The sequence below is a fragment of the Suncus etruscus genome, chromosome 9 (genome assembly GCF_024139225.1).
Source record: "Suncus etruscus isolate mSunEtr1 chromosome 9, mSunEtr1.pri.cur, whole genome shotgun sequence".
Taxonomy (NCBI): domain Eukaryota; kingdom Metazoa; phylum Chordata; class Mammalia; order Eulipotyphla; family Soricidae; genus Suncus; species Suncus etruscus.
This window is the reverse complement of record NC_064856.1, coordinates 12,355,238-12,381,050: the sequence shown is the minus strand read 5'-3', so window position 1 is coordinate 12,381,050 and position 25,813 is coordinate 12,355,238. Positions and strand designations below refer to the sequence as shown.

Genomic DNA, 25,813 nt, shown 5'->3' with positions numbered 1-25,813 from the left:
AAGAGATGAGGGTGAGCTTGGGGTTGGGGCGATGGGGATGGATCCAAAGAAGTTGCAATATTAGATAAGATGAAGCCCAGGGGAAAAGGTGAGAGTGGGAACAGGGTTCATGGCCTTGCTTCTCCTGTAAATGAAACTGTTCCATCGGTCTTGACTTCCTTGGGACTGAGGCATAATTTTTCCTTGCCCCACCCCCTAAGGTCTGGTCTTGGTTTGGAATTGCCTAGAAGCATACCCTGAGACAAAGATTTAGGTTCAAGATGGAAATTTGAGAATTTGACTTGGGGAAACCCAGAGCTGAGAATAAGCGAGACTTTGGGAAAGGAACCCAGAAGGGTGGGACTAGAGAGTCACCCTTGGGGACAGCTTGAATTCAGAGGTGCAGTGATGGTGACATGGATTTTGGGGAGTCTGGGCATGAAATGAGTCAGGTAAACTTACTTGTTGAAAAAGGGTTTCTAGGTATTTAAACATTATCAATAACTCTACCACTGAATTCACCAACAAGTTGTGTGTTCTTCATTTTTACAATTTTTATTTGGTTTGGCTTAGGTTTTCTGTTTTCAGAGAATTTATAATTGTATCCATAATTTTGTTGTTATTTTGTTTTGTGGGTTTTCAGTCCACACCCAGTGGTGCTCAGGGGTTATTCCTGGCAAGAGTGAATCATTAACGTGCTCAGGGAACCATATGTGGTACTGGGTATTTGAACCAACTTGGTTGGATGCAAGACAAGTACTTGATCTCCCTGTACTATCACTCTGACCCTTATAGTTGCTTCTAAAAGAATTTTATGATGATTGTTAATGATTTTTCAGGTACTTCCTATTATTTAATTTATTTGATCATCTTTTCTCATTCAGACTGTGGTTTCTTATTCTTAGGACTGTATTCTGGACATTTGGGTCATTATATTAGGAAACTTCAAGATTAAATATTTTATTTTGTCAGGCAGCTCATATAATATTTGGAGTACTGCATGCAGGTTCTTACCTACTCTGGGGTATTATTGTTGTAAAGAAAGTTTTGTTGCCAGAATCCTTGCAATTCTTGGGTGGAGGGCCCAGATATACTCAGAGCTTACTCCTGGCTTATGCTCGGGAACCACTCCTGGCAATGCTTAGGGTTCAAATATGGTGTTGAGGATCATAAACTCTTATTTATCTTTCTAGCCCAATTATTGCAATTCTACCCATGCTATGTCCTGATTTATCTTTTGAGTGTTATTATATATTAGGCATAATATAATACATTTAACATCCTGTGGTATTCTCCCAATACTAAAACATCCATTAATTAGATGCAAAATCCATTATAAAGATAGTAAGTGAAACAACCCAGTAGGGCTTATTCTAGGAAGGGAAGACCAATTTAGTACTTAAAAATCAATGTGCCCAATCAATAGGTATGGTAAATACATTAAAGAAAAAACAATATGTTGTATCAATAAAAATTTTAAAGCATTTGAAAAAATTCAAAACAACTCATTTATGTTGAAAGAAAAAAAATCTCAGAAAAATCAGCATGAGAGAGGACTATCCTCAATTTTATAATACAAAAACCTCCAGCTAATATTTTATAGTAAAGTATTGAATGCTTTTCTTTAAGGTGGGGAAAATATCAATAGTGCCTTTACTTACCAAATCTGTGCTCCAAGTTCTAACCAGTGTAAGAAAGGCAAGAAAAGATAATGAAAACACATAAGATATTTTAAAAATCAATTATCTCTCTTTGTAACAACTATGATTATCTATGTGGAAAAGCCCTCAAAATCTATCTCTCAAAAGACTGTAGAAGATCAGTTGAGTTCAGCATATTGTAAAGATAAGAGTACATAGAAAAATTAGTTGTATTTGCATAAACTGAGCATAAACACCTGGGCACAAAATTATAATCATAATATTATTGAAATTGTTAAAGAAAAGAAACACTTATTTTTTTCCTTTTTCTTTTTTTTGGGGGGGGGGTTTGCTTTTTTTTGGTGGGAGGGGCCATACCCAGTGACACTCAGGGGTTACTCCTGGCTATGCATTCAGAAATCGCTCCTGACTTGGGGAACCATATGGGACACCAGGGAATTGAACCATGGTTTGTCCTAGGTCAGCTGCGTGCAAGGCAAACACCCTACCGCTATGCCACCACTGCTCTGGCCCCTATTTTTCTTTTAATTAAAAAGAAATTCAGCCTTTACTCACACCTACTATCTTCCCAATAGAAAAACAACCTGGCTCCTGTCCTAGCTCTAAAAGAAAATAATGGGCCCAAATACTTCCCAGGTAGTGTGGTTTGAGTTGATAACTCTGTGGCCTTCTCTGAAAGGTAGGTGGTTAGATTCTTCTTTCTGCATGAACCACTACAGCCCCACGCCTACTACATCCTTGACAGAAAGGTTCCAGCTCCATGACATTGGAGGATAGTTCCACTCAAATAGTGGAACTCTTCTCAGCTGGGACCAGACTACCGGGCTGAAAACTAAGAATATTTGAGTAGGTTTGGGCCAAGTGTCCCTACATATCCACCCATCTTGCCAGGAAAAACCCAGATATTTCTGTCCACACCTTTCATCTTCCTGGCAGAAAACTTCTCAAACTGCCAACCTATCAAATTTGTTTCAGATCTATAGATCTTGGACTGTGTAGCTGGCACCTCAAAATTTTATAGTAGTTTCAGCCCAGTAGTATGACAGGAAATCTGATGGGAAAGTTACGTAAGTAATTTCCAAGTTCAGTGAGCCTAACCAGTAACATAGAAGGCTCAAATAGCATCACCCACAGCCCCGTAAATCCTTAGACACTGACTCTAGTAACACCATGGAGAGCTATGACAATCATTTAAAATTGTCCTGTATTGATATAAGTTTTGATAATTCCATTTGCCTTTGTGCTTTAAATATACAATATGAAGTAAACTTGTTTGTGCCCATCTGGAGGCAAGCTATGGTGGTGGGAAATAAATTAGGGACACTGGTTAAGGAAAGGTAACACTGATAATAAGCTTGATGTTTGAACAACTATAATGAACAACTTGGTAAATAATAGTGTTATAAAAATTTTAAAAAAAAAAGAAGATCCGGGAACAGAAAGATAGTTCAAATGTCTATAGGCCATGCTTTGCATGCGCGATATCCTGATTCAATCCCTAGTACCACTTGGTCCCCAAAGTATTGCAAGAAGTGACTTCAGAGCACTGGGATGGAAGCATCCTTGGAGCACTGCTCTGTGTGTCCCCCACAAAGAGAATAAGGTAAATGGAAACATACTCCATTCATGGACTGCAAAACTCAATGTAATCAAGAAGTCAGTTCTCCTCAAATTGGTCCTTATAATGCAACTCTAATCAAATTCCCATCAAGAATTTTTTTAAACATAGACAAGACTATTCTGAAATTTATATGGAAAGGCAATGGAATAGGAATCAATAAAAACAATTTGGGGTGAGGTGAGGGAAATAATTTATAATAACAGTCTACCTAATTTTTAAAATTTATCTTAAAGCTATGCTTATCAGAAGGTAAACAAGAAACTGATCTGCACAGATATGCCTATTTAATTCTTAACAAATGAGTGAAAGCAATTCAGTGCAGGCAATACAACACTTTCAACAAATCATATTAGAGCAGAGCCTTGAGCAATCAATCGTACACTGGATTGGGCATTTACCGTGTACACAGCCGACCCAGGTTTGATCCCTGGTATTTCGTATATTTCTGGCACTGTCAGGAGCAATTTCTGAGTGCAAAACCCAGGAGTAAGCTCTGAGTACTTCTGGGTGTGACTCAAAACAACAACAACAAAAGCATACTAAAGTAACTGAACACCCATAGGCAAAAATACCTAAATCTCATACCTTATATAAAGATTAATTTAAAAAGTACTATGGGCTTAATTTAAAAAATGATATAATTTCCTTTTTCTTTTATATTTGGACCATATCGAGCTGTGCTCAGTGATCAATCCTGGCAGTGTTCAGGGGTCTATACAGAATGCAGGTAAGCAAACAACTTACCCACTGCCCATGATATCATTTTATTTTCTGGCCACACCTGGTGATGCTTATGGATTATTCATGATCAGGAATCATTCCTGGTGGTGCTCGAGGGATTCTGTGACTTGCCTGGGATTGAACCCTACCTATTATACTATCCTCCAGCCCCTGACCATGATTATTTGAATGGCATCACTGATGTACAGGGATGCAATGCTATCGGCGCACCACATAAGGGTCTGTGTAAGGAAAGGAGCCTGAGTGACTGGTTGGGGTTCCCAGATAATGCTGCCCTCATTTTACCCCAGTACTACCTAAGCATCTCAGAGCAAGAATGTGGGAGACCCTGAGTACTGGGTAGAAGAGTTCTCAGAGAGCAAAGAAACTTCATCAGGGTCATTTTTGAACAAAGGGGGAAACTGAGCCCAGGAGAGTAGAAGCTATTTCAAGCTCCACAATGATTTGAAAGATGAAGGAGTGCTTATTCTTTCACTCATTCATTCCACCAAGATTCACACATATGCATCTTATGTGTCAGGCACAGGGACAAGATAGAAGATAGGAAATTCCTGCCCTCCTGGAAGTCACCAACAAGCAAATTACCAACAGGAACAAGCTGAGTATTCTTGGAACTATATAGAAAAGTAGGCAGAAAAAGAGGATACAGGGTAGAGGTGCTGGATAATATCTGGTGTGGTCAGCGTGGGGCTTTCTGAGAAATTGAGTAGAGAGAGGCTTCAGGGACATCTTGGGAAGACTTGTTAGGCAGGGAGAATGACAAAAGACCCCCTGACAGCCTGTGGTCCACTAGTCTGAGAAACAGAAGGAGTCAGGGGTAGTTGGAGCAGAAGCAGTGAGGGGAGGTGGGTAAGAACTGCAGAACTGGTAAGAGCTGCACAGACTTTGCACAGCTCCTAGAATACAATGCTCCTCCCTAGACCTGCTCATCTTGGGTGATTCCTGCTTGAACCCTGCAGATTTCAGAACTGGGGTGGTGCAACAGGGAAAGTACTTACTATCTTCATTAAGCTTGTAATTTCTTTTTTTCTTTTTTTGATTTTTGGGTCACACCCGGCAGCACTCAGGGGTTACTCCTGGCTCTACGATCAGAAATCGCTCCTGGCAGGCTCGAGGGACCATATGGTGCAAATGCTTTACCTCCATGCTATCTCTCTGGCCCAAGCTTGTAATTTCTTGGCATGCTTAAATTCCATGTATAAAGTCAGAACTGTCTGCATAATGAATTCATTTCATTCTGCAAACCTGCTAGCACCTTATCTGTGTCCAGAATGCATTAGATTACAAGGGCATACCATGACCTCCCCTCTAAGAGTTAACAGGTTAGAGCAGGGGTGGCGAACAGGATTTTTACCCTCACTCAAAATGGCAAAATGCAATATGTGTTTAATATATTATTGTTAAAATTATATGCTTTTGTGTGAGTGTTTGTCTGTTTGGCAGGTCACTGCGTGGTGTGACTCTCTGAATCTCATGGTTTAAAATTTTGGCTCTTTGTGTCGAACTTGTTCGACACTCCTGGGTTAGAGGAAGAGATGAACCCATTCATAGTTATGACCTGTGTGATTGGAGCCATGATAAAGAGATTATTGGAGGAGCTCAGAAGAGCTGGGAATGGCCAGAGAATTAAGGAAGGCTTCCTGGATAATGAGCACATTCAGATCAGAGCTTGACTGAGTTTGTAGAGAAGCATGTTGGGTTTCCATGTAGAATCCACATGGCAAAGACTCCAGAGGCATGAGAGATGTTTGTAAAGTGCTGAAAGAATTGAGTTTTCTGAGTTAAAGAGGAGCAGGAGAGTATTCAAAACTGAGAGTTGAGAAGTTCAAAAGCCATGGTAGAGGGGGAATTTGCTGGGACACCTGCACATCCATCCAGGGCTGTCCTTAGTTTGCTGGGCTGCTAGAGCTAGTCCTAAAGTTTGGTGGGACATTTGTAAAGTGAAGCTGTTGGGTTGATATTCTAAGAGCCCAAGGACACTGTTCCATAGTGATCAGGAAGTAGACTGACAGAAGATTGGTCAGATGGGAGCTATCTCCATCTTTGAGTTTTTTTCCCCTTAATATGTCCCCATTGCTCATGGGAGCCCACCAAGGCTGAACAAAAAGGGGATGGAGGAGACACCCACATTGTTCTTCAATTTTGGATCAAACCATGTGTATAGGAAAAAGGACCTATACACGTTTCCGCAAGTTGATGTCAATGGTAAATTCCCCTTAGGGAGGAGCTAAGGCTGGGCTCTAGACCCAGAGGGGCTGCTCGCCTGCTGTGTGGCCTTAAGCTAGTCACTTGTCCTCTCTAAGACCCTCTTTCCTCTCCTGTAAAGCCAGGGTAATGAGCACAGAACCTCCATGAGTTGTTTTGAAGCTCATGCGTGAAGTACTTAGCACCGTGCCAATCACACTGATCTCAAAAATTGTAGCTATCATGACTCTTTTAAGGTTTTTAGTGGGCAGGTCTACAGAAGACAGGGGAAGAAGGAGGAGGGATTTGGCTCTGAAAGGATGAAAATGGAACCAGCTGCTCCCAGTCCCCTGGATAAGGTTGGAGGAAACACAGCTCGGGTCCTGACCCCTTCTGGAGTGAATTTATGAGGTGCTGGCCCCTTAGAGTCAGAGATGTGGGGCTCCCCCAGGCTGCAACCAGAACTACTCAGGGTGAGTGGCCAGAAGGAACTCTGAGACCCTGCTGAGAGGAAGTGAACTGAGCAGAGAGGAAGCCAGACATCAAGGAGTCCTGCACCTCAACCTACAGATGAAGACAGGGGCGCTGAAGACAGAGAGGGACAGTGGACAGGGCCTAAAGCTAAGATGGAGACAGAAGGTGGTCTGAGTAGGATGGAGATCTGGCAATAGGGAACTAAAGACCAGAGCAGAGAGGAAAGAAGGAATGAGCAAGAAGGGAGCAGAAATCAGAGGCAAGAGCAGAAAGGAGGGGCTGAGCACAGTGGAGTGTTGAGTACAAGAGGCAGAGATACTCAAAATGTGTGTGTGTGTGTGTGTGTGTGTGTGTGTTATGAATATGCATAAGTGTGGGGTCTATGTGCACATGAGTATAAATGTGTGTTAAAGTGTGTGAGGTGTCTGAATCTCTGGGGTGAATGAATGAGGGAATGTGGGTGAATGTATGAGTCTGAATTGTGTGTCTGTGTGAATGAGTGTAAGAGTTATGAATATGTATGTGTTTATGAGTCTATAGGAGTGAATGCGTCAATATGTATGAATGTGAGTGAGTGCCGGAGAATGAGTGTATTTGTGAGCATGTGTGTGAGTGCATAGTGTGCAAGTGTGGATAAGAATGTGTGGGTAAGTGTGGAGATGGGTATGTAAAAGTCGGTGCAGGGAAAGGCCCCAGGCAGCAGGCCGCAGCTGCAGGACAGACAAACCCACCTCCTGCCCAGTGGTTCTGCCGACCCCCACCTCCCACCCGGTCCCCCAAGGCATGCCGGCCCGGCCTGCAGGGGGTTAACACGACAGCCCCGTGCTGGCTCCTCCCCGCCCCCCGCGGGCAGTGTCCCGCTCCCAAGCCCTCACTGGACCTGATGGCCTGAGCCTGGGCAGACTGTGGGTCTTAGTGGAGGCACCAGCCCCGCGCCCCTGGATGCACCCGGCGCGCTGGAGCAGCCCCTGCTCCCCGGCGCTATTGCACCCAGCCGTCGGGCTTCCTCTGGAGCCCCCGAGGGGGCCACCCAGGTACCAGGAGCCTTGTGCGCCAGCTGGACCAGGCTGCCCAGATGCGGGCGCCACTTTGCCTGTTGCTGCTGGTCGCCCACGTTGTGGACACGCTGCCCCTGAACCGAAGGAAGAAGCAAGGTAAGAAGAGCAGCCCGACGGGGGTGGGAGCACAGCGCAGCTCCGAGGAGGGGCAGATCGGGCATGGCTGGTGCTGGGCGATGGATTCCACAGGACAATTGCCATCTGGTTCTGCAGACAGGCCCCAAGACACCCGCTCTTCAAGCTGGAACCAAGAGGCTCTGCAAGGAGGGATGGAGAAACTCAATCCCCTCCCCCCCCACACACACACCGCGCTCCCCAAATTTTCCAGGCTTTGCTGTGTTCTGCTCAGAGCAGGCTGAAAGCTCAGGGGCCAGAGTAGAAGGTGCTTGAAGTTGGCTCCTTGGAGCAGCTGTCATTGAGTTCAGAGAAAAATTTCAAGAGCCACTGGCTTGGGGGCTGGAGAGATATATTACAGCGAGTGGGCGTTTGCCTTGCCTACCTGGGTTTGATCCTTGACATCCTATAAGGTCCCCTGAGCACCACCAGGAGTAATTCATGAGCACAGAGCCAGGAGTAACCCCTGAGCACTGCTTGATGTAGCCCAAAACAAAACAAACAAAACAGAGTCAGTGGTTTGATTGCCTGAGCTCTATCTCTGGGGTTCTCTCTTCATCCTGAGCAGGCAGAGCTGGGTAGAAGTGGGGGACTCCTCTCTGGAGGGGACCCCAGTCTCTGGAACTCAGGGAAATACGAGTGACCTGGGGATCAGAGCTCCTGCTTTCCCACCTGCCCTTCCTGGGATCAGAATTTAAATGTTGGCAGAGAACAAAGTCAGAGATCCCTCACCCCTCACTAGGACTTTGTGTATCAGCTCTCAAGAGTGTCTGAATGATGACTGTGGAAAGGGGCTTGGAAGAAGCCCTGGGAACAAGAACAAGAAGTGGGTGCTATTCTACCTAAGCCAGCCCCCATGGGCCTTCTGGGTAAATGTGCAAAACAGGATAAAGGGTTTCCCTTTCCAAAAAAATAGGTGCCTCACTGCATCTCCATGATGCCGAAGCCCTCCCAGTTGTTTTTGTTTGTTTGTTTGTTTGTTTTTGGTTTTGGGGTCACACCCAGCAGCGCTCAGGGATTACTCCTGGCTCTATGCTCAGAAATCGCTCCTGGCAAGCTCGGGGATTTGAACCACCGTTCAAATGCTTTACCTCCATGCTATCTCTCCGGCCTGAAGCCCCCAGTTTTATAAAGCTGGTCATCAACGCTCAGACACACGAGGTCACATGGTAAAGCCTCTGCAGGTGAGAAGGTGATGGCGCCTTCTTTCCATCAGCTCTGCCGTTGATGGGAGCAGAAGGCAGAATCCGTCCTTGAAGGTTGTTGGTATGTTTGAGGGGAAAACCCAGGTCACCCTCCAGCCTGGAAAGGGAGTGGGTTTGTTGGGATCAGCTGCAGGGAAACTGTGCCTAGAGGGACTTCCATGTCCAGGACGAGAGACCCAGAGAGTTGAAGTAAGAGTCTGGGGGAACTGGGGCATCCTCAGGACACTGCGAATGACTCTGCTTATGAGTTTCAGTGCAGAGGCTCTAGGGTGGCTCTGCTGGATTCAAATTCAGCCACCCCACTTTCCAGTTCAATGGCAGGGTAAGGAGAGTTATTTTTCCTTGCTGTGCCTCAGTTGACCTATCTGATGATTCTTTTAATCCTCTAAAGTCATTCTCTGTACTAAGACAATAATCCAAAAATTAATCATCATGACAATGCTTTCCTCACTAACTCTCCTTTAAAATAGGAATAATAGTCCTTTCATTGGAAAGGGGCCTCCAAGCAGAGTTCAGGGGACCCAGGAGCTATTCCCAACAATACTTAGCCAACCAGGCTGGTGGTCCAGTGCTAGACTCAAAGGATACAGTGATCAGGACCACCCCAGCAGAGCCACTGGAGTTTTGGGAGTACTAATACTTTCCCCAGAAGTACCTAGAGTACTAGTACTCATTCCAGGAGTACCAGGACCTCTAATATATGCTTCAGAAGTATGGGTAATACTAGTATTTGTTCTAGGAATATTAGGAGCACACCTGGTGACACTTGGGAACAGCATGAGGGTCAGGATTCGAAAGCAGGCATCCCTAACTCCTAACTCAGAAAAAGTAGTCTCTAACTTGCAGGGCAAAAGTGAAAGGTTGAACAAGTTAGTATCTGACTAGTAAGAGGCAAGTACATAGGCTCCTTGTGGGCATTTGTGAGCATTAGTCATTCTCATTTCCTGTTCGTTGTGTCCTGGCTACTCACCACGGCCTAGCAGAGGGAGGGAGGAAAGGATTTGTTTTCTGGATGAGGAAACTGAGCTTCAGAGAAGGATGCTAATTTTTGTCCAAGGTTGCACAGCAAGTATCTATGTCACAGGTATCTATATATATTAGGTATCTGATCCTTTGAACAGGATTTTGAAAGGATGTCTCCTGAGCTGTGCTCTTCCCTCCAAAGCCTCAATTTTCTCTTTCGAAGAGGAGTGAGTTCAGAAGATCTCTCATATGCTTCCCAAGGGTCTGAGGCACAGTACAGGGATTAAAATGCTTGTATGTGGCCAACTCTGGTTCCATCCCTGGTACCACATCTGGTCCCTTGAGCACCACTAATAGTGACCCTGAAGCACAGAGGCAGGAGTATGCCCTGAGCACAGATGGGTATGACGCAACCCTCCCTACCAAATGCTTCTCAGTTTTAAAAGCACATATACATTTTTTATTATTATAACGTCATGATTTACCAAGTTATTCATAATACAGTATTTTCATGAATTAAATATTCAAACACCAATCCCAACACCAGGGTGATCTTCCCTTCACCAATGTCCCTAACCTCCCACCCACCACCATAGCCTGCCTCCATGCAGGCAAAAATAAATTTACTTCATATGGTTTATTACAACACAAAGGAAAATGGAATTATCAAAACTTAGATCCACATGAATCAATTTTTTTTGTTTTTTTTTGTTTTTTGTTTTTTTAGTTTTTGGGTCACACCCGGCGGTGCTCAGGGGTTACTCCTGGCTGTCTGCTCAGAAATAGCTCCTGGCAGGCACGGGGGACCATATGGGACACCGGGATTCGAACCAACCACCTTTGGTCCTGGATCGGCTGCTTGCAAGGCAAACGCCGCTGTGCTATCTCTCCGGGCCCCACATGAATCAATTTTAAATGATTACTATATCACACTATGGTGTTACTTAAGTCAGTGTCTAAGAATTTATCAGGCTGCGGTTTGGAAAGCACATATCAGAGAAAAAGAACAAGTCAAGCTTCAGCCCCCATCATTGCCATTTCCTCTATTTCCCAGTAAGAACTAGACAGTGACTTCTTCAGACTCTGGGGGTGGGTTCCTGGTGCTCCCATGGCAGTCCCACTGGATCTGGAGGAGCCTTTGTGGAGCCTCTTCTTCAAGGAGGTCCTAGGGGTCTGAGCCAGTGAGGTGGGGGAACTGCTGAGCTGAGAGACTGTGAGACTTATCCTCAGAGCATTCATGGTGAGGAGGAAAGCCAGATATTTCTTCAGGTCCAAGGCCATTTTCACAGGCACACTCTTTGGACAATGCCCCATGAGGCCCTTGAGAGTGTTTCTTGCTTTCGAAGTCTGGTCTCACTGAAGCAGAAGAATATGCCTTGAGGCCAGTGGGCCTTTTTGATGCTTCCTTTGTTCATTTAACAAGTGTCCTGAGCAGCCTCTTTGTAGAACTCTGTGCCGAGAACCTTGGGGATGCTACTCTGGGTAGTCCTGAACTTACTCACTTACTTTTTAGGAATGGCTAGGGTAGAGACCTGCCTGCCCAGCCTAATTCCCCTCTGTACCCAGATCCTTAGTCTCAGTCTTTAGCCTCCTCTGTGGGTCAGGAGGAACCAAGAGCTGGCCCTAGAAGCTGCCCATCTGAATATCTCCTGTGGGGCTCAGTGCCCACACTGGCTCAGATGTTAGCCTTCCTACTTTTTTTTTTTTTTAATGAAACCCAACTTCTTTGCTTCTAAGACAAGAAAGAATGAAAGAAGGCTTAAGGAAGTTTCTTGGATCTGAAGTGTCACTTACAAAACATTTTGATTAATTAAGTGGAAATTAATCTGAACCAGATGGGGACATTTCTCTTAAAGCAAGCTGGGGCGTCCTGGCATCACTTCTGTCGGACAGGGTTTTGTGGACTCTTGTCTGAGCTCCCACCCAGATATAGAGCCTCCTGGAGGCTATGTGGGGAAGACAGGCTACAAGGGACTCACTTTAGCACCCCAGGCTTACCAGGGAGGGAACTCAGTGCAGGGGAGTGTCCCTACATCTACATGGAGTGTCTAGATTTTTCTCTATAGGAGACAGCAAAAGGCAGAGAGAGGTTCTGTGATTCAAGAGCCCTGGGTTCCAGCTGGATCATCTTCTATTAGATATGCCACCTGTTTCCTTTTGGTTCCATGAAACACCAACCAACACAGAGCATAGACTCAAAGGGAAGGTGCTGCAGGCTTATAGGTGCCCCATAAATATCTAATCCCTTTCAGCTCCCATTCATGAGAATGGGATGTACCCTGAACTGGAATGGGGTGTCTCTAAGTGGCTGCATCTATCTCACCTTTGCCTTTTTCTCCCTCCACTTCCAGGGCTCTTTTTTCCCCTTTATGTACAGAGGTATGTGGTCAGTCCTGAGGACTGTTTTTCTGTCATTGCAAAGAGCCTGGTCCTATTGTCTTCAGAGCCACAGTCCTGTCATGGATGCAGATGCCACTTAACTGTCACTATGGTCACCAAGAAATATTTTTGAGACTTCTTGAGCTCCTCCTTTGGGATCCGCTCTGGAATAATTGTTGACAAGGACAGTGGAGATGTCAACAGCTCCAATATCCCCTGAGACATGAGGGACAGACCATCAAAAAGAGTGATGTGGACAGAACACTGAGGGGCAGGTGGGCAGTGGTAGCAGGCACAACTGAGGAATCTGGGACTCCACAGTGCTTGGCTCAGGGGTCACATGGAGAAGAGGATCTTATTCATTTTGTCTCCTGCCTTTTATCCATCTGCAGGTTCTAAGTCCAAGATTCACAAAACTTATTTTGCAGTGCAGCTCCATTTCCAGAAAAAAAAGAAAGAAAGAAAGAAAGAAAGAAAGACTCAGTATCCTTCCCCATTCCCACCCCCCAAAACTCTATCTTCTTAAGGAAATAGACAGAAAGGACATCCCAGGTGCACCCAAGGTGGTGAACATCTGCAGAATTTTCCAGTGCATACCACCACCAATCTCCTCGGAAAGGGGTGGCATTTTTCACATCGGAAAGAACTGATCTAAGTGAAAAATACTGAAGTTTGCTTAAACTCAAAGTTCTTCACACTGAGGGTTTGCAAACCATCAGCAGATCAGCAAAATAAATTTTCTAGGTGGAGCCAGCAGTTTTTGAATGAAATGGACTTGATTCCAAATGGTAAAGATGAAGTCAAATCAAGCAGGGTCTATAAATGGTTTTTGGACAGGTAATGAATATTTCTGGAGAAGTTACTAATATTTTAGGTTTTGCAGACTGCAGAGTCTGCTCCATTATTATTTGATTTGTCTTCCTCTTTTTGTTTTTGTTATTATGGAGGGACATACCTGGCAATACTCAAGCATTACTCCCGACTCTGTGCTCAGAAATTACTCCTGTCAGGCTCAGGAGACCATAATAATGGGATGCCAGAGATTGAACCTGGGTCAGCTGCATGCAAGGCAACTGCCCTACCCATTGTCACAGGTATTGTGACATGCCCCAGATTTATCTTTCTTTTTCAAATAACACTTAAAAAATATTAGGCCATTCTTAACTTACAGGCCTTACAAAAACAGCCTGCATGTTTGTCTATAGATTGGAATTGCCAGCCAGTTACCTCTCAGAAACTATCAGCATGCATTACAAATGTTAAGACTAATCTTTTTTTTTTGGGGGGGGGGGTCACACCCAGTAGCACCCAGGGGTTACTCCTGGCTCTCTGCTCATAAATCGCTCCTGCAGGCACGGGGGACCATATGGGATGCCAGGATTCGAACCACTGTTGGTCCTGGGTCGGCTGCTTGCAAGGCAAACGCCCTACTGCTGTGCTATCTCTCTGGCCCTAAGACTAATCTTGATTTAAGAGTAAGCCTGCACTTATCTGTGTAAGTGTCCACATGAGTGTGGGTGTGGAGGATGGACTGGTGTATAAGCTCCATGTGACAGACATACAAGCATTATTTGTGCCAATGTCACATAAGTATGGAGGCCACAGGATCAGGCTTTAAAAAATCTCCCTGTGTAGCAGATAGGGAAACTAAGACTGAAGAGTCACAGTATATGAATGTAGGATATGTTACTCTGAGTTCCAAACTCTGCTCTGAGTTGCCCAATTCTCAACTTCTAGGTTCAGACACTTGTTTCTAATGTCCAGAATTTGATTGTCATGACCTGGCTGAGTCAAGTGAATTTATACCTTCAAAGGGTGGCAGGACAAATCTCTCGAGGCACAAAATCTCCTCTTGCTCTAGACCTCGACACCCCCAGAAGCCAATGTAGCCATCCTGTCCATGATCCTTTCCCTAGACTCTCATCCCAGCCCAGCCTGATAGAGGAGAAAAGCCATTGCAGAGGGAATCTGGCTGCTCCAAGATCATGTGGTCATCTGAATGTGACCTTGTCCTACCTGATTCTAGAATGCTTTGGCACAAATCATGCCATCCCACAGATTTCTCGGAAAGCCTCCCACCTACTGCATGCAAGTGCCTTTTGCTGTCATTCAGATAGTACATTCTAGAAACATTCTAGTTTGGAAATATCAGCTCTTGTTTTCTGTCTGGAGTTTGAGAGAGAGTGCCTTATTGAATGGAGTGTTAGGACCAAAAAGGCCAACTGAAACTGTTGAGACCACCACTCAGAAATTGGGGTCTCCAACAAGGAAGCACTTTACCCAGAGTCTCCCAGTTGGCAGGTGAGGGACAATGAGGGTGTAGGATAGACCAGGCCATGAGGCAGCTTTGAGTGGGTAGAGAAACAGGCAGTAGAAGAAAAGGTTTGGAGTTGAATGCTCCGAAGGCCTGGAGAATATTGCCTTTCTGCAGGTCTGGGATAAATATTAGGCAGGAGCATGGAATCCAGAGGCATTCCCAGATCCCAACCATCTGTAGAGGGTTCTTAAGAAATTAAACCTCTTGGGGGGCAGGAACTCCCCCCAGGAGAGTCCTCCCTTGGTCTGGTTTCCATTGGCCCTGGTGAAACCGGCTCTGGGAGGAAGCCTTCTAGCACTGTTGCCTGATTCATAGGGCCCCTGATTTGTGACCCATGGGCGTTGGGAGGTGGGGTAAAGGGGTTCTGTTTCACCAACTCAGAAGAAAGGCATTCTCCAGCCCAGGGGACCTAGACCACATGGGAAAACCACTCCCTTTCCCCCAGAAGTCTCCACTTTCCCTGAAGTGGTCCGTAGCGCCCACATCCGCAAGGGTGGAGATGGGAAGGAAAGCACCATTCCGCCAGACCTTTCGTAGCCTATGCTGGTGCTGGCACTGGGCACAGCTGCCCCCAGCCAGTCTTGGGTGTACAGGGTCCTGGCAGGCGGTCAAAAGGCAAGGGATGCCGGGGGGCTCTGCCGCTTCCCAGATGAGTGATCTCAGATGGGTCCTCTCTCCCTTCAGTGCCTCTCTTGGCTCCTTCATGCAGTGGAACATGGAGCGGTTTCCTGGCATTTAGAGAGTGCCCAGTGGTGATGATTGCGAGGGGCTGGTGCCAGGCAGACAGGGGGGATCGAGGCTGTGTCAGGCCTGGGCTCAGCTCCCAGATCTACTCCTGCCATGCTTGGGCGGCAGAATTTTCTCCTGATCCCAGCATGCTGTCTGGGAGTCCAGGGGTGTGTATGTGTGTGTGTGACAGGAGGCCCTTGTCTGGAAGAGTCTGCCTGCACACACCTGGGCCAGTGCCTGGTGATGTCAGAGCCATGTTTCATAGGACTTACTTCTTTCTGGTGCTATGAATGTTTTAGCCTGATGATCAGACATGGTTTTGCCTCTGTTGGAGAGTCCCGGAAGCTTCACTCACCATAGGAACAAGGAGGAGGTGGGGCAGAAGAGATAGTACAGTGGGTAGGATACTTGCCTGGCACGCAGCCGACTCAGTTCCACCCATCCTCGGCATCCCACTAGAAGTGATCCCTTAGTGCAAAGCTAAGAGTTCCTTTAAGCATCACCAGATGCGACCCCAAAACAAACAAACAAATAGGACCAAGCAGGGGCCGGAGAGATAGCATGGAGGTAGAGTATTTGCCTTGCATGCAGAAGGACGGCGGTTAGAATCCCAGCATCCCATATGGTCCCCCAAGCCTTCCAGGAGCAACTTCTGAGTGCAGATCCAGGAGTAAGCCCTGAGAGCCTCTGGGTGTAACTCAAAAATACAAAATAATAATAATAAGAATAAGAATAAGAATAATAAATAAAAAGGAACATGGAGCTCCATCTGGTGCTAGAGATTGAGGCATCCTAAATGCTGTATAGCTGTGGCACAGACTTCCCTCTCGGAGCAGACATGTGATTACTACTGATTGAAAACAAAAACTGTGTTTTGAAAGGTGGTAAAGTGATTCACAGGCTCCCCATAGATAACAATAGTGCAAACCAGTTTCTAAAAGAGAGAAAAAGAAAAAGAAAGGGGGGTAAGAGGGAGGAAGGGAGGGAGAAAGAGAGAAAGAGAGAGAGAGAGAGAGAGAGAGAGAGAGAGAGAGAGAGAGAGAGAGAAGAAAAATGCCTGCCTTAGAGGCAGTGGAAAGAGTGGGAAGGAAACCGAGAATATTGGTGACAGAATATGTGCACTGGTGAAAAGATGGTGTTAGACATTGCATAACTGAAACTCAGACATGACCAACTTTGTAACTTTATCTCACAGTAATTCAATTAAAATTTTTAATTTAAAGAAAAGAAAAGAAGGGGCTGGAGAGATAGCACAACATTAGGGCATTTGCCTTGCATGCGGCCAACCTAGGGCTAACCCCATTCAATTCCTGACATCCCATATGGCCCCAGAGCTTGCCAGAGAGGATTTCTGAGCATAGAGCCAGGAGTAACCCTTGAGCATCACCAGATGTGATCCTAAAAACAATAAATAAATAAACTACTTTAAAATAAACTGCTTTAAAAATAAATCAACAAATAAACTGCTTTAAAAATAAATAAAAATTAAAATAAAATAAAAATAAAGTAGATGCGTGTGTGAGAGTGCATGTTTACACATGTAAATGTATATGTGTGTTTGTATGCATATATATGCCTCTTGCCATGTATGTACACATGTGTGTATGTATTATGTGTCTGTGTTTGTATATGTGTGTGTGACGCATCACTGATAGAAGGCTATTGTGCATGGAATTATGATGCAGCCTGATGTTTTAACCTCTGGCTGCTGCAGGCTGGAAAAAAACCTGTCAGTGGCGGCATTGGGGATATAGTCGACCTCTCTCCTCCATGCCCTTCCTGGCAGGCTTCTGAGTCAGTCTGACTCCTTAACTCGGAGCACATTAGCAGCCTCCGTGGTGCAAGCGTCATTCTTATTTTCTGTTATTTTGGAGGGGTTTTCCCCCTTTATTTTTTTTTAAATTGCTACAAATTGCTAGTTAAAATTTTTCCACTCATATTTTAGTTCACTTAAAACTTCTTTGGTGGGATGTTACAGTGGGCAGAGCACTTGCCTTGTATGTGGCCAACTTGGTTGGTTTGATCCTGGGCGGTCCAGATGGTTCCCGAAGTCGCAGCAGGAGTGATCCCTGAGCACAGAAGTAAGCCCCGAACATGGCAGGTGTGGTCCCAAACAATAAAAGAAAGCTACAACTTTTGAGGGGTCGCTCTGAATGGTGCTCAGGCAAACGTGAGACCTAGAGGGTCCTAAAGGTCTTGGATGCAAAGCTGCACTCAGCCCTCTGAGTCCTCTATTTGCCCTCATTTTTGTTTCATCATTTTTTTGTATTGAGACTTTTATTAAAATTTTATCTTTATTAATTTAAAATTAAATGTAAAGTCTGTTAGTTTAAATTTATTAGTTTAAATTTATAGAGACACTTTTATTATTTCATTTTACATTATATCTTCTAAGTTTTGTATATCATTTAACTTAGTCTTAAAAGGTGATTTTATTTTATAGCTTTTACTAACCTGACTTGTAATTCTATTTTATTTACCATATTTAACATTTTGATTTGATTGTTTTGGATTTCACATACACACCAACTTTTCAGAGTTTCGTTTAATTTTTTTTCTTTTATCTTTTTTCCAATTGGGTTTCACGAATTTTCCTTGTCAATTTATAGGACTTCTTTGTGTTATTCAAAGAATATTCTTTGTATATATTCAACATCTTCCTTGTATTACTCATGCATTTATCATCACTATCATCTGACTTTGGAAATATAAGTCATTACTTTTTTTCTAACTTTATTTAAACAATGTGGTTTACAAGTTGTTCATAGTACAGCTGTTTGAGGTATTCAATACTCTAGCACAGTCCCACAACCAGTGTGACCTTCCATCCACCATTGTTTCCAGTTTCCCACCATACCCCAAGTCCGCCCCTAAGGAGGTACAAAATAATTTACTTTATATTACTTATTACAACAAAATGGTGAGTGAAATTATCCCCCAAAAAGTTCAGTGAAAGAAAATTTATAAAAATTGTTATCTCACAATGGCGTGATTAAAGTCATTGCCTGAAGATTTACTGAGTTGCTTGCTGAGAACTAAGCCTTCTGTGTTATTGTTTTCACTTACTGAGCTCAGTACTATTCTCCTATCTAATTTGCTGCGCTACTACTGGGCTGTCAGAATTGTGGAATTTGGAGGTGTTACACAGTTGCATACATTCCGGGAGCTCTGGGATAATTTCAACCCATTTTCTTTCCAAAGACACCCTTCTAAAGGCACCCAAAGACATCTCTTCTGAGGTTAGCTGTGAAGCTGTGAACTGGGGCACTTATATGGCAGTTATGAGGTATATGTGTGCTGCTACTGGGACTTTGAAAAGGCAGGGACTCAGCTTTAGGGAAGCCCCAGAGTTTTCAGCCTGAAGACCAGTGTACCTGTGACTTTCATCAACTTGTTGTCTCCTCCAAGATTCAGAAATTGTTACTTATAAATTGCTCCTGTGGTCCCATACCTTAAATTTCAAACCTGCAGAGTTTTATAGGAAGGACCCCAAGGATCTTCTTGGAACCCCAAACTCTTCACACTAGATGTGGTCAGACCTTTGCAGTTTGCCTCTCTGGTTTAATACAAATAATATTGCACTTGGTTTCTCATCTCCATTTTGAATATTATTAGTAGGGAATGGGAACGACCATGCTTCGTAAGATCATTCATCTCGTTTGAATTACTGCAACATCTTGCCGTTTTCCTGCTGTTACTGGTTTCTGGGAGCTCTTTGTTGGTGAACTTTGGACTGCTTTGTTCACAGATGGCTGAGTGGTCAGGATGAGTAAGGAGCTGAGGATTACAAGCATGACATGCCCTCCCCACATCCCTTCTTCATTGGAGCTCTAAAACCCAATTCCTGATACCCATGGGTAGATGCTATTTGCAAGTCCAGTTCTGCACCACCCTGTGAGTGCCCTTATCTGACTCACAACTCCCATTCTCTGTGCCTCACTTTCCTCATCATCAGGTCTTTCCTCTGTCATCAGGTGTTGAGGAGCAGAAGGGACAAACAGTTGTTCCCTATTTGGCACTTCCCCACAAAGACCCACAAGAGTCATCTGCAGGAAGCGGTCAGTGTAGGTCTTCCTTTTTCTACCTTTTGACTCTCTCTGTGTGTGTATGTGTGTGTACACGAGCTTATGCATGCTATATTGGAGCAGGAGCATGAATCTGACCTCCCCTGAGCTAAGTTAGTTTCTGCACTATCCTGGGGTCCCTGCCCCACTCACACACATAACCTCTTGACTCCTTGGTCTGAGAATCTGCAGTATAGATGAGATTAGCACATGCCCTATCAGGCAATGGCAGTAGCTTTATTAGGACCAGGTCCCCTCCTGTGCTCTCACTAGCTCTCTCTCTCCCTGAACAAGTTCCCTCTGCCCTCTTGCTCTCTCACTGATTTCCCTTCTTCCTGGCCCAGGACCTGCTCTGCCCTCCTACCCTCTCAATGGTTCTCCCTCTCCCCTGGTAGACTGGGTTCTGCAAATGTGTGTTCAATTAGATGAAAGGCCCATTTCCATGGGTATTTTCATGGGGGCAGGTTTCCCCATGCCCCCAAACTGTAAATAATTCTCACCAGGGTACCCCAGATCCTATGAGACAAACCTTTTAGGGCCCGCTTCAGTCCTGTGCTTACTTATACCATTGGGAAGGGTGGAAGGCATACCTTAGTGCCCTATTAAGCTCTGGAGCAGGTAGGGTACACTAATTTCAGACAATTGCTCCCCACTTCATAAATGAGACAGGTATTTTTAGAATTAGGTAGCGGATGGAGGGGAGGAGAAAGAGACTTGTTCAGCAATTAGATAAATTCCATATACTCATTCAACATTGGCAGAGCCCGAGTGAACCCCAGATCTGCACCTGACACTGAGAGGCATAATGAATAGGTGACCAGGACAATGTTCTGGGCAGATTTACCAGCCTAATGTAGCTTACATCTGCATAGATTCCTATAATATTTTCCCAGACCTGTGATGGGTTTTTAATATTTAATATCTAATATACATCAAGTAAAGGCTAAGAAGAGGGTCTCTGTTCCTTATTTTCACACTTAACATTTATAGAGCCCAGATGAGCTTGGTATAGTGTAGGTATTCAAGAAACACCTGGCAGGTTAATGGACAGGTGGATGGACAGATGGAGAGATGAATGTTGAGCCCTAACTGAGTTTAACTTTAAGAGACAGAGGAGCTGGGATGTCAAGAAAAGGGGGAACTTGCTTGAGGGGTACCAGAATATGGATGATGATTCCATTCTAAGATCTGGGAGCAGAAGCCAGACCCTATAGGGTGTCTCAAAGATGCTTGCTGTGAGCCACACATAGCAGAAGGCTACACCTGCACCCCATTTAGCACCCCTGAGAATCTCTGGCCCTCTAGATATAAGCAGAGAGGGGTTGATTTAATCACTAAGAGTCCCAGGTAGCCATTCCTAGATGCTCACTTGCAGCGGTATCTGGGCTGCCTCTGTGCTGGGGTCTGATTGTGCACCTAAGCTTCTTTGAAGCACATTTTTATAAAAAGGCATGTCTGTTTTGGATTTGCTCTAGGTTCTAGGCTTTCTCCAATGGTAGTTGACTGTTGTTAATACTGCCTGCCTTCCTGGCTGTCTCACCTACCCATTAGCAGCTATGTAGTCCTGAACATTTTGTGTCTTCTCTGTGTCTTATCTTCCTGTCTGAGAAGAGGCCAAGTAGGCCATGTCAGTGCACTTTTCTGGTTCCTCATCACCTGTCAGACTCTTCTAATCTTTTATTCTATAGACTTACTGAATCTTCACAGTGGAGGGTAGAGATGGGCATTTATTTTCTTCTTTCTTTTTCTTTTTTGTTACTTGTTTTGGTGCCACAGCCAACAATTCTGTGGGTTACCAGTGGTCGGCAACCTGTGGCTCGCGAGCCACATGTGGCTCTTTACACTTTTAATTTGGCTCTTCTTTGTGCCGGGCAGCCGCTCCAGGAGTCAGGACTCTGCTCCTAGCCTCTATCAGTGCTTGCCCTGTGTGGCTCTCAAAATAAATTTCAATCATGGTTTTGGCGAGATTTGGCTCAGTTGAAAAAAAAGGTTGCCGACCACTGGGTTATACCATTGGTCTGTGCTCAGAGGACCTTATTGACAGTGCTCATCCAATGCTGGAGAACAAATCCCCTGCCTCATGCATGCAAATCATGGGCACTAACCCTTTGAACCAGTCTTTCCCTAATTTTACAGGTGGGAGAATTGAGGTTCAGCAATATTAGACCAGGCTATCTCCCTCCAGAGTTACCTCTTGGTTTTCCAGCCTACTGTGGGTCTCTGGGACACTCAGGATCATTTTTAGAGTCAGCCTTCAGATGAGGCTGAAATAAAGCAGAAGAAAAGGGCTCAGGACCCTTCCATTCCACCTTAGCCAGACCTCATCACACAGCCCAGCCACAGTCAAGCACTATTCAATGACTCCTGTGCTACAGTCTCTGCTCATCTGGGGAAAAAGGCAGCTAAATCAGGATAATTCTTGTGTTTTAGAAGGGAAACTGAGGCTAGGGGTGATCCTTTATGGTACCCTGAATCTCAATACAAGGCCAGTCAGGTACCACTGCCTGATTCCTTGATCAAGACCCATTCATTTTGGGGTTTCCACCCAACACAATGAAGGAGGAGGTGGTGGTTTTTGAGTTAGCTAAGATAGCATTGTGGGTGCCCTCCTGGCATGTTATCAGTGTTCTATCTGCTATACCCTGAATATGGCTTAAGGCCTGCCTCCAAGTCGACAGGATGAATCTTTTTTTTTAAACTTTATTTATTGATTGAACGGTTGTTGGGCCACACCCAGCAGTGCTCAGGAGTTACTCCTGGCTTTGCACTCAAAAATTACACCTGGCAGGCTGGGGAACCATATGGGTGCCAGGAATCCAACCAGGTCCCTCCCGGGTCAGCCATATGCAAGGCAATGCCCTATCATTATGCTATCTCTCTGGCCCCAAAGATGAATCTTTATTACTGTGAACATCCTCCTGCTTGGCCAAACTCAAGCTTTCACCTGCCTCTGAAGGTCTCTTGAGATACTCCCTGACACAAGAATAAAGAACCCCAAGAATCTAAAAGTTCTCACAGCAGGTAGTAGGCAGGGATAATTAGCAACTAGCACCAACTGTCCCCCCAGTAACTGCCGGGCACTCTACCCACTGATCTCAGGTGCATATAGCAACTGACCAAATAGCTCAAGAGGATCAGAGCTTCGAGAAACCTGCCCAAGGTCACACAGCCCTATGGTGGGACAGGCTAGAACTAGAAAGAGCAAGAACCTGAGTCCACTTCCAGTTTGCACCTGATATCCACCAGACACTTATTCGACAGGGTCCTGAGGCCACAGGCCTGAGCAAGGCAAAACCCAACATGCCTTGAGGAAATCTCACTTGCATGTGAGTGTGTGCCCATGTGCGTATCCATGTGTATGTTCTCTGTGTGCATCCAAATGTGAGTATATGTCCCTGCATGTCTACCATGCATGCATATGTGTGTGCACATTTGTGTACCTGTGTGAGTACATACCTGTAAGTGTACAGGCATGATTTTTTGTGCATATGCACCCACTTGTGAATGTGTCTGTATGTACTGTTGTTTGTACCATGTGTGAATACTCATGTATGCTTATGTGTCTGTGCTCATGAGAGCCCCTGTAGGAGAATGTCTTCATGTGTATATGTGTGTAACCATGTGCTGCATTAAATAATTATCATCCCTCCATTCTTCCCTAGGTAACTTGACCTTACCTGCAAGACCCCGCCCATTCCTGGGAGTGGTCTTGGAAAAGGTAGATAAGGTATGGACCAGAGGGGATTAGGCCCTTTTTGGTCTTTTGCCAGCATGGAAGTCAAAGGGAAGATGGCTGAAAGGAGTTAAGATGCAGGGCTAGCTAAGAATGGCTGAATGCTTAAAAGGTTATGATATAGGCCACACATGTGGTGGATAGGGCATGAATAAAGTTGATGCTTCCTGATGCCTGTCTCTGAAATGAGTCTAATTCCGACGTTCACCTAAACCTGGGACCCGCCACCTGAATGGGGATTTCGGAGCCACGTGGCCTGGGATGGCAGAGAAAAATCCCTCCATCCATCCATCTCTATCCAGCACCATCGTTAATTATTTAATGCAACAACCATGCATATATATATATATATATATATATATATGCACACCCATCTGCGCACTTTTCTGATTGTGAGATCTTTTGTGCCAGTCTCCCTTGGACTCTCAAAATAGCCCACTGAAGTACTTACAGAAGAAACTGAGACAACATATTTCAGCAATGCTCCAGGTCACATACACAGCAAACCTGTACTTGAGAGAAGGGAACAAACTCACCAGCTTATTTTCACTCCCCACACATGCATTGGTAGGACTGTGACTGTCAGTGACTCGGGCAATTTCATACATTTGACACCAGAGTAATCACCCACAGCCCCAAAAACCATTTTATGGAATTTTCAGTATTTTGACATTTCACATTCAGGGCAACTTTGTGATAATTCTAGGCTCAAGAATAATGGGATGTTGGACTCTGGGAGGCTCCTGGAGAAAACTCTGGAGGGGAGGGCATGACTCTCCTGATTCTGGTCTCAGCTTTTACTCTTCACTCACACCCCTGCAGTCTGCAGAATGAGAAGGACCCAGTAAGAACCATTGCAGGACTAGAACAATAGTACAGCACATAGGAAGGGAGCCAGCCTTACAAGTAGCTGACCCAGGTTCAATCTCAGAAACCCCATATGATTCCTTGAACACTGCCAAGAGTAATTTCTGAGTGCAGAGCCAGCAGAAACCCCTGAGCATCTCCAGGTGTGGCCCAAAGATTGAAAAACATAGAATCCTTACCAAAAATATGTCTCTTGAAGGTAGAGAAGCTGCCCAACTTGACTTTTGGTGAAACTCAGCTAAAATCAGCCTGGACAGTTCAATGGTTGGTTCTGGAAACACAACACAACTCTAATTCAATAGTACTCAGGATTCATAAGGATTTCCCTGGGGTCCTAAGGGGTATATGTGGTACTGGGGATCATACCTATGTCCTTAAATATAAAAGCATCCCTAACCTCTGAGCTAGCTACCCAGCCTCAAAATATTTCCAATAAATAACACTTTATATCTATCTAAAATAGGAGCCACACCTAGTAGTGCTCGAGGGCCATGTGGTGACAGGAATGAAACTTAGGACCATGGCTAGACATGTGCTCTACTGCTGTGACTATTTTTCTGGCTCTACTGGTAAATTTCTTAAACAACAACAACAACAACATCAGATTTTTTATGTTAAAGTAACAGCACAGGTGGTAGTGTGCTTGCCTTGCATGTGACTGACCTGGGTTCAATCTCCAGCATCCCATATGATTCTCTGAGCATGGCTAGAATGATCCTGAATGCAAAGCCAGACACACACACACACACACACACACACACACACACACACACACACACAATTTTTCTAAAGGTACCACTGACTGCTCTGTGAACTGAGCTCCACCAGAAATATAAACATGGTTGTGCTCAATGAATGACTGTGGGATGTAGTGCACAGGGGAGTCCCTAGTAGTCCCTAGGGAAGCCAGATATTTGACGGGTGGGGGGTGCAAAGCAGAAGGATTGTGCTCTGGACTGCAGAAGAGCAAGGCAATCACAGGGAGCAAGACATCATTCGGACACTAACCTGGGGTCTAGAATTTTCTGTACCATTGTCCCAAAGACACCTATCCTTGGGGACACAGAGGTCCAACATCCCCTTCTTGCCATGCTGAGCTGGAGAGGGCCTGGTTTCCACCAGGCAGCTTGAGAGAATTTCCTCCTAGAAGCACTAAGCAGAATCAAATCACCCCTTCTACTAGTAGCCTCCCACTCCAAAGTCAGGCCCTCAGAACCTGTGTTGGACCTTGGTAGAAAGGGGACACTGGCCAGAACTCCAGGTACACTTGGTGGCCTTTGCACTTTACTTCAGCTGCAGAAAGAGAAAGTATTAATCACCCATCCCCTAGCTTTTTAAAATATGCCGTGACCTAGACCATCTGCATCTCTATTTTGTAAAAAAAAAAAAAAAAAAAAAAAAAAAAAGTAGAGAATCTACTTTTGCAGAATCCCAGTTCCTCTCTTCCCCACCCCACATTACCTTTATCATTAAAAACCTGCATTTGAACCAAAGACCCCTGTGTTTTATGTGCTCCTGATGCTTTGGGAGAAGACTTAGCTGACCTCAAGAATTAATTTTTGCTTGGGAGAGGGAGGGAGGTACCATGGTGATAAGTGTGATATTGGAATTACATGTTTGAAAAACTATTAGTAGTTTTTTTAAACCACAGAATCTCTTTTTTTTTTTGGGGGGGGGGGTTTGGGCCACACCCGGTAACGCTCAGGGGTTACTCCTGGCTATGT

At 44.8% G+C, this 25,813-nt stretch overlaps 1 protein-coding gene across 1 annotated transcript in view; it reads left to right on the top strand.

Moving 5' to 3' along the window:
- Positions 1-7,735: 7,735 nt before the first annotated feature.
- RSPO4 (R-spondin 4) overlaps positions 7,736-25,813 on the top strand; it is a 41,411-nt gene continuing 23,333 nt past the window's right edge. Inside the window, exon 1 of the mRNA XM_049779508.1 lies at positions 7,736-7,814. Coding sequence (XP_049635465.1) covers positions 7,736-7,814 — 79 coding nt within the window. The remainder of the gene's footprint in view (positions 7,815-25,813) is intronic.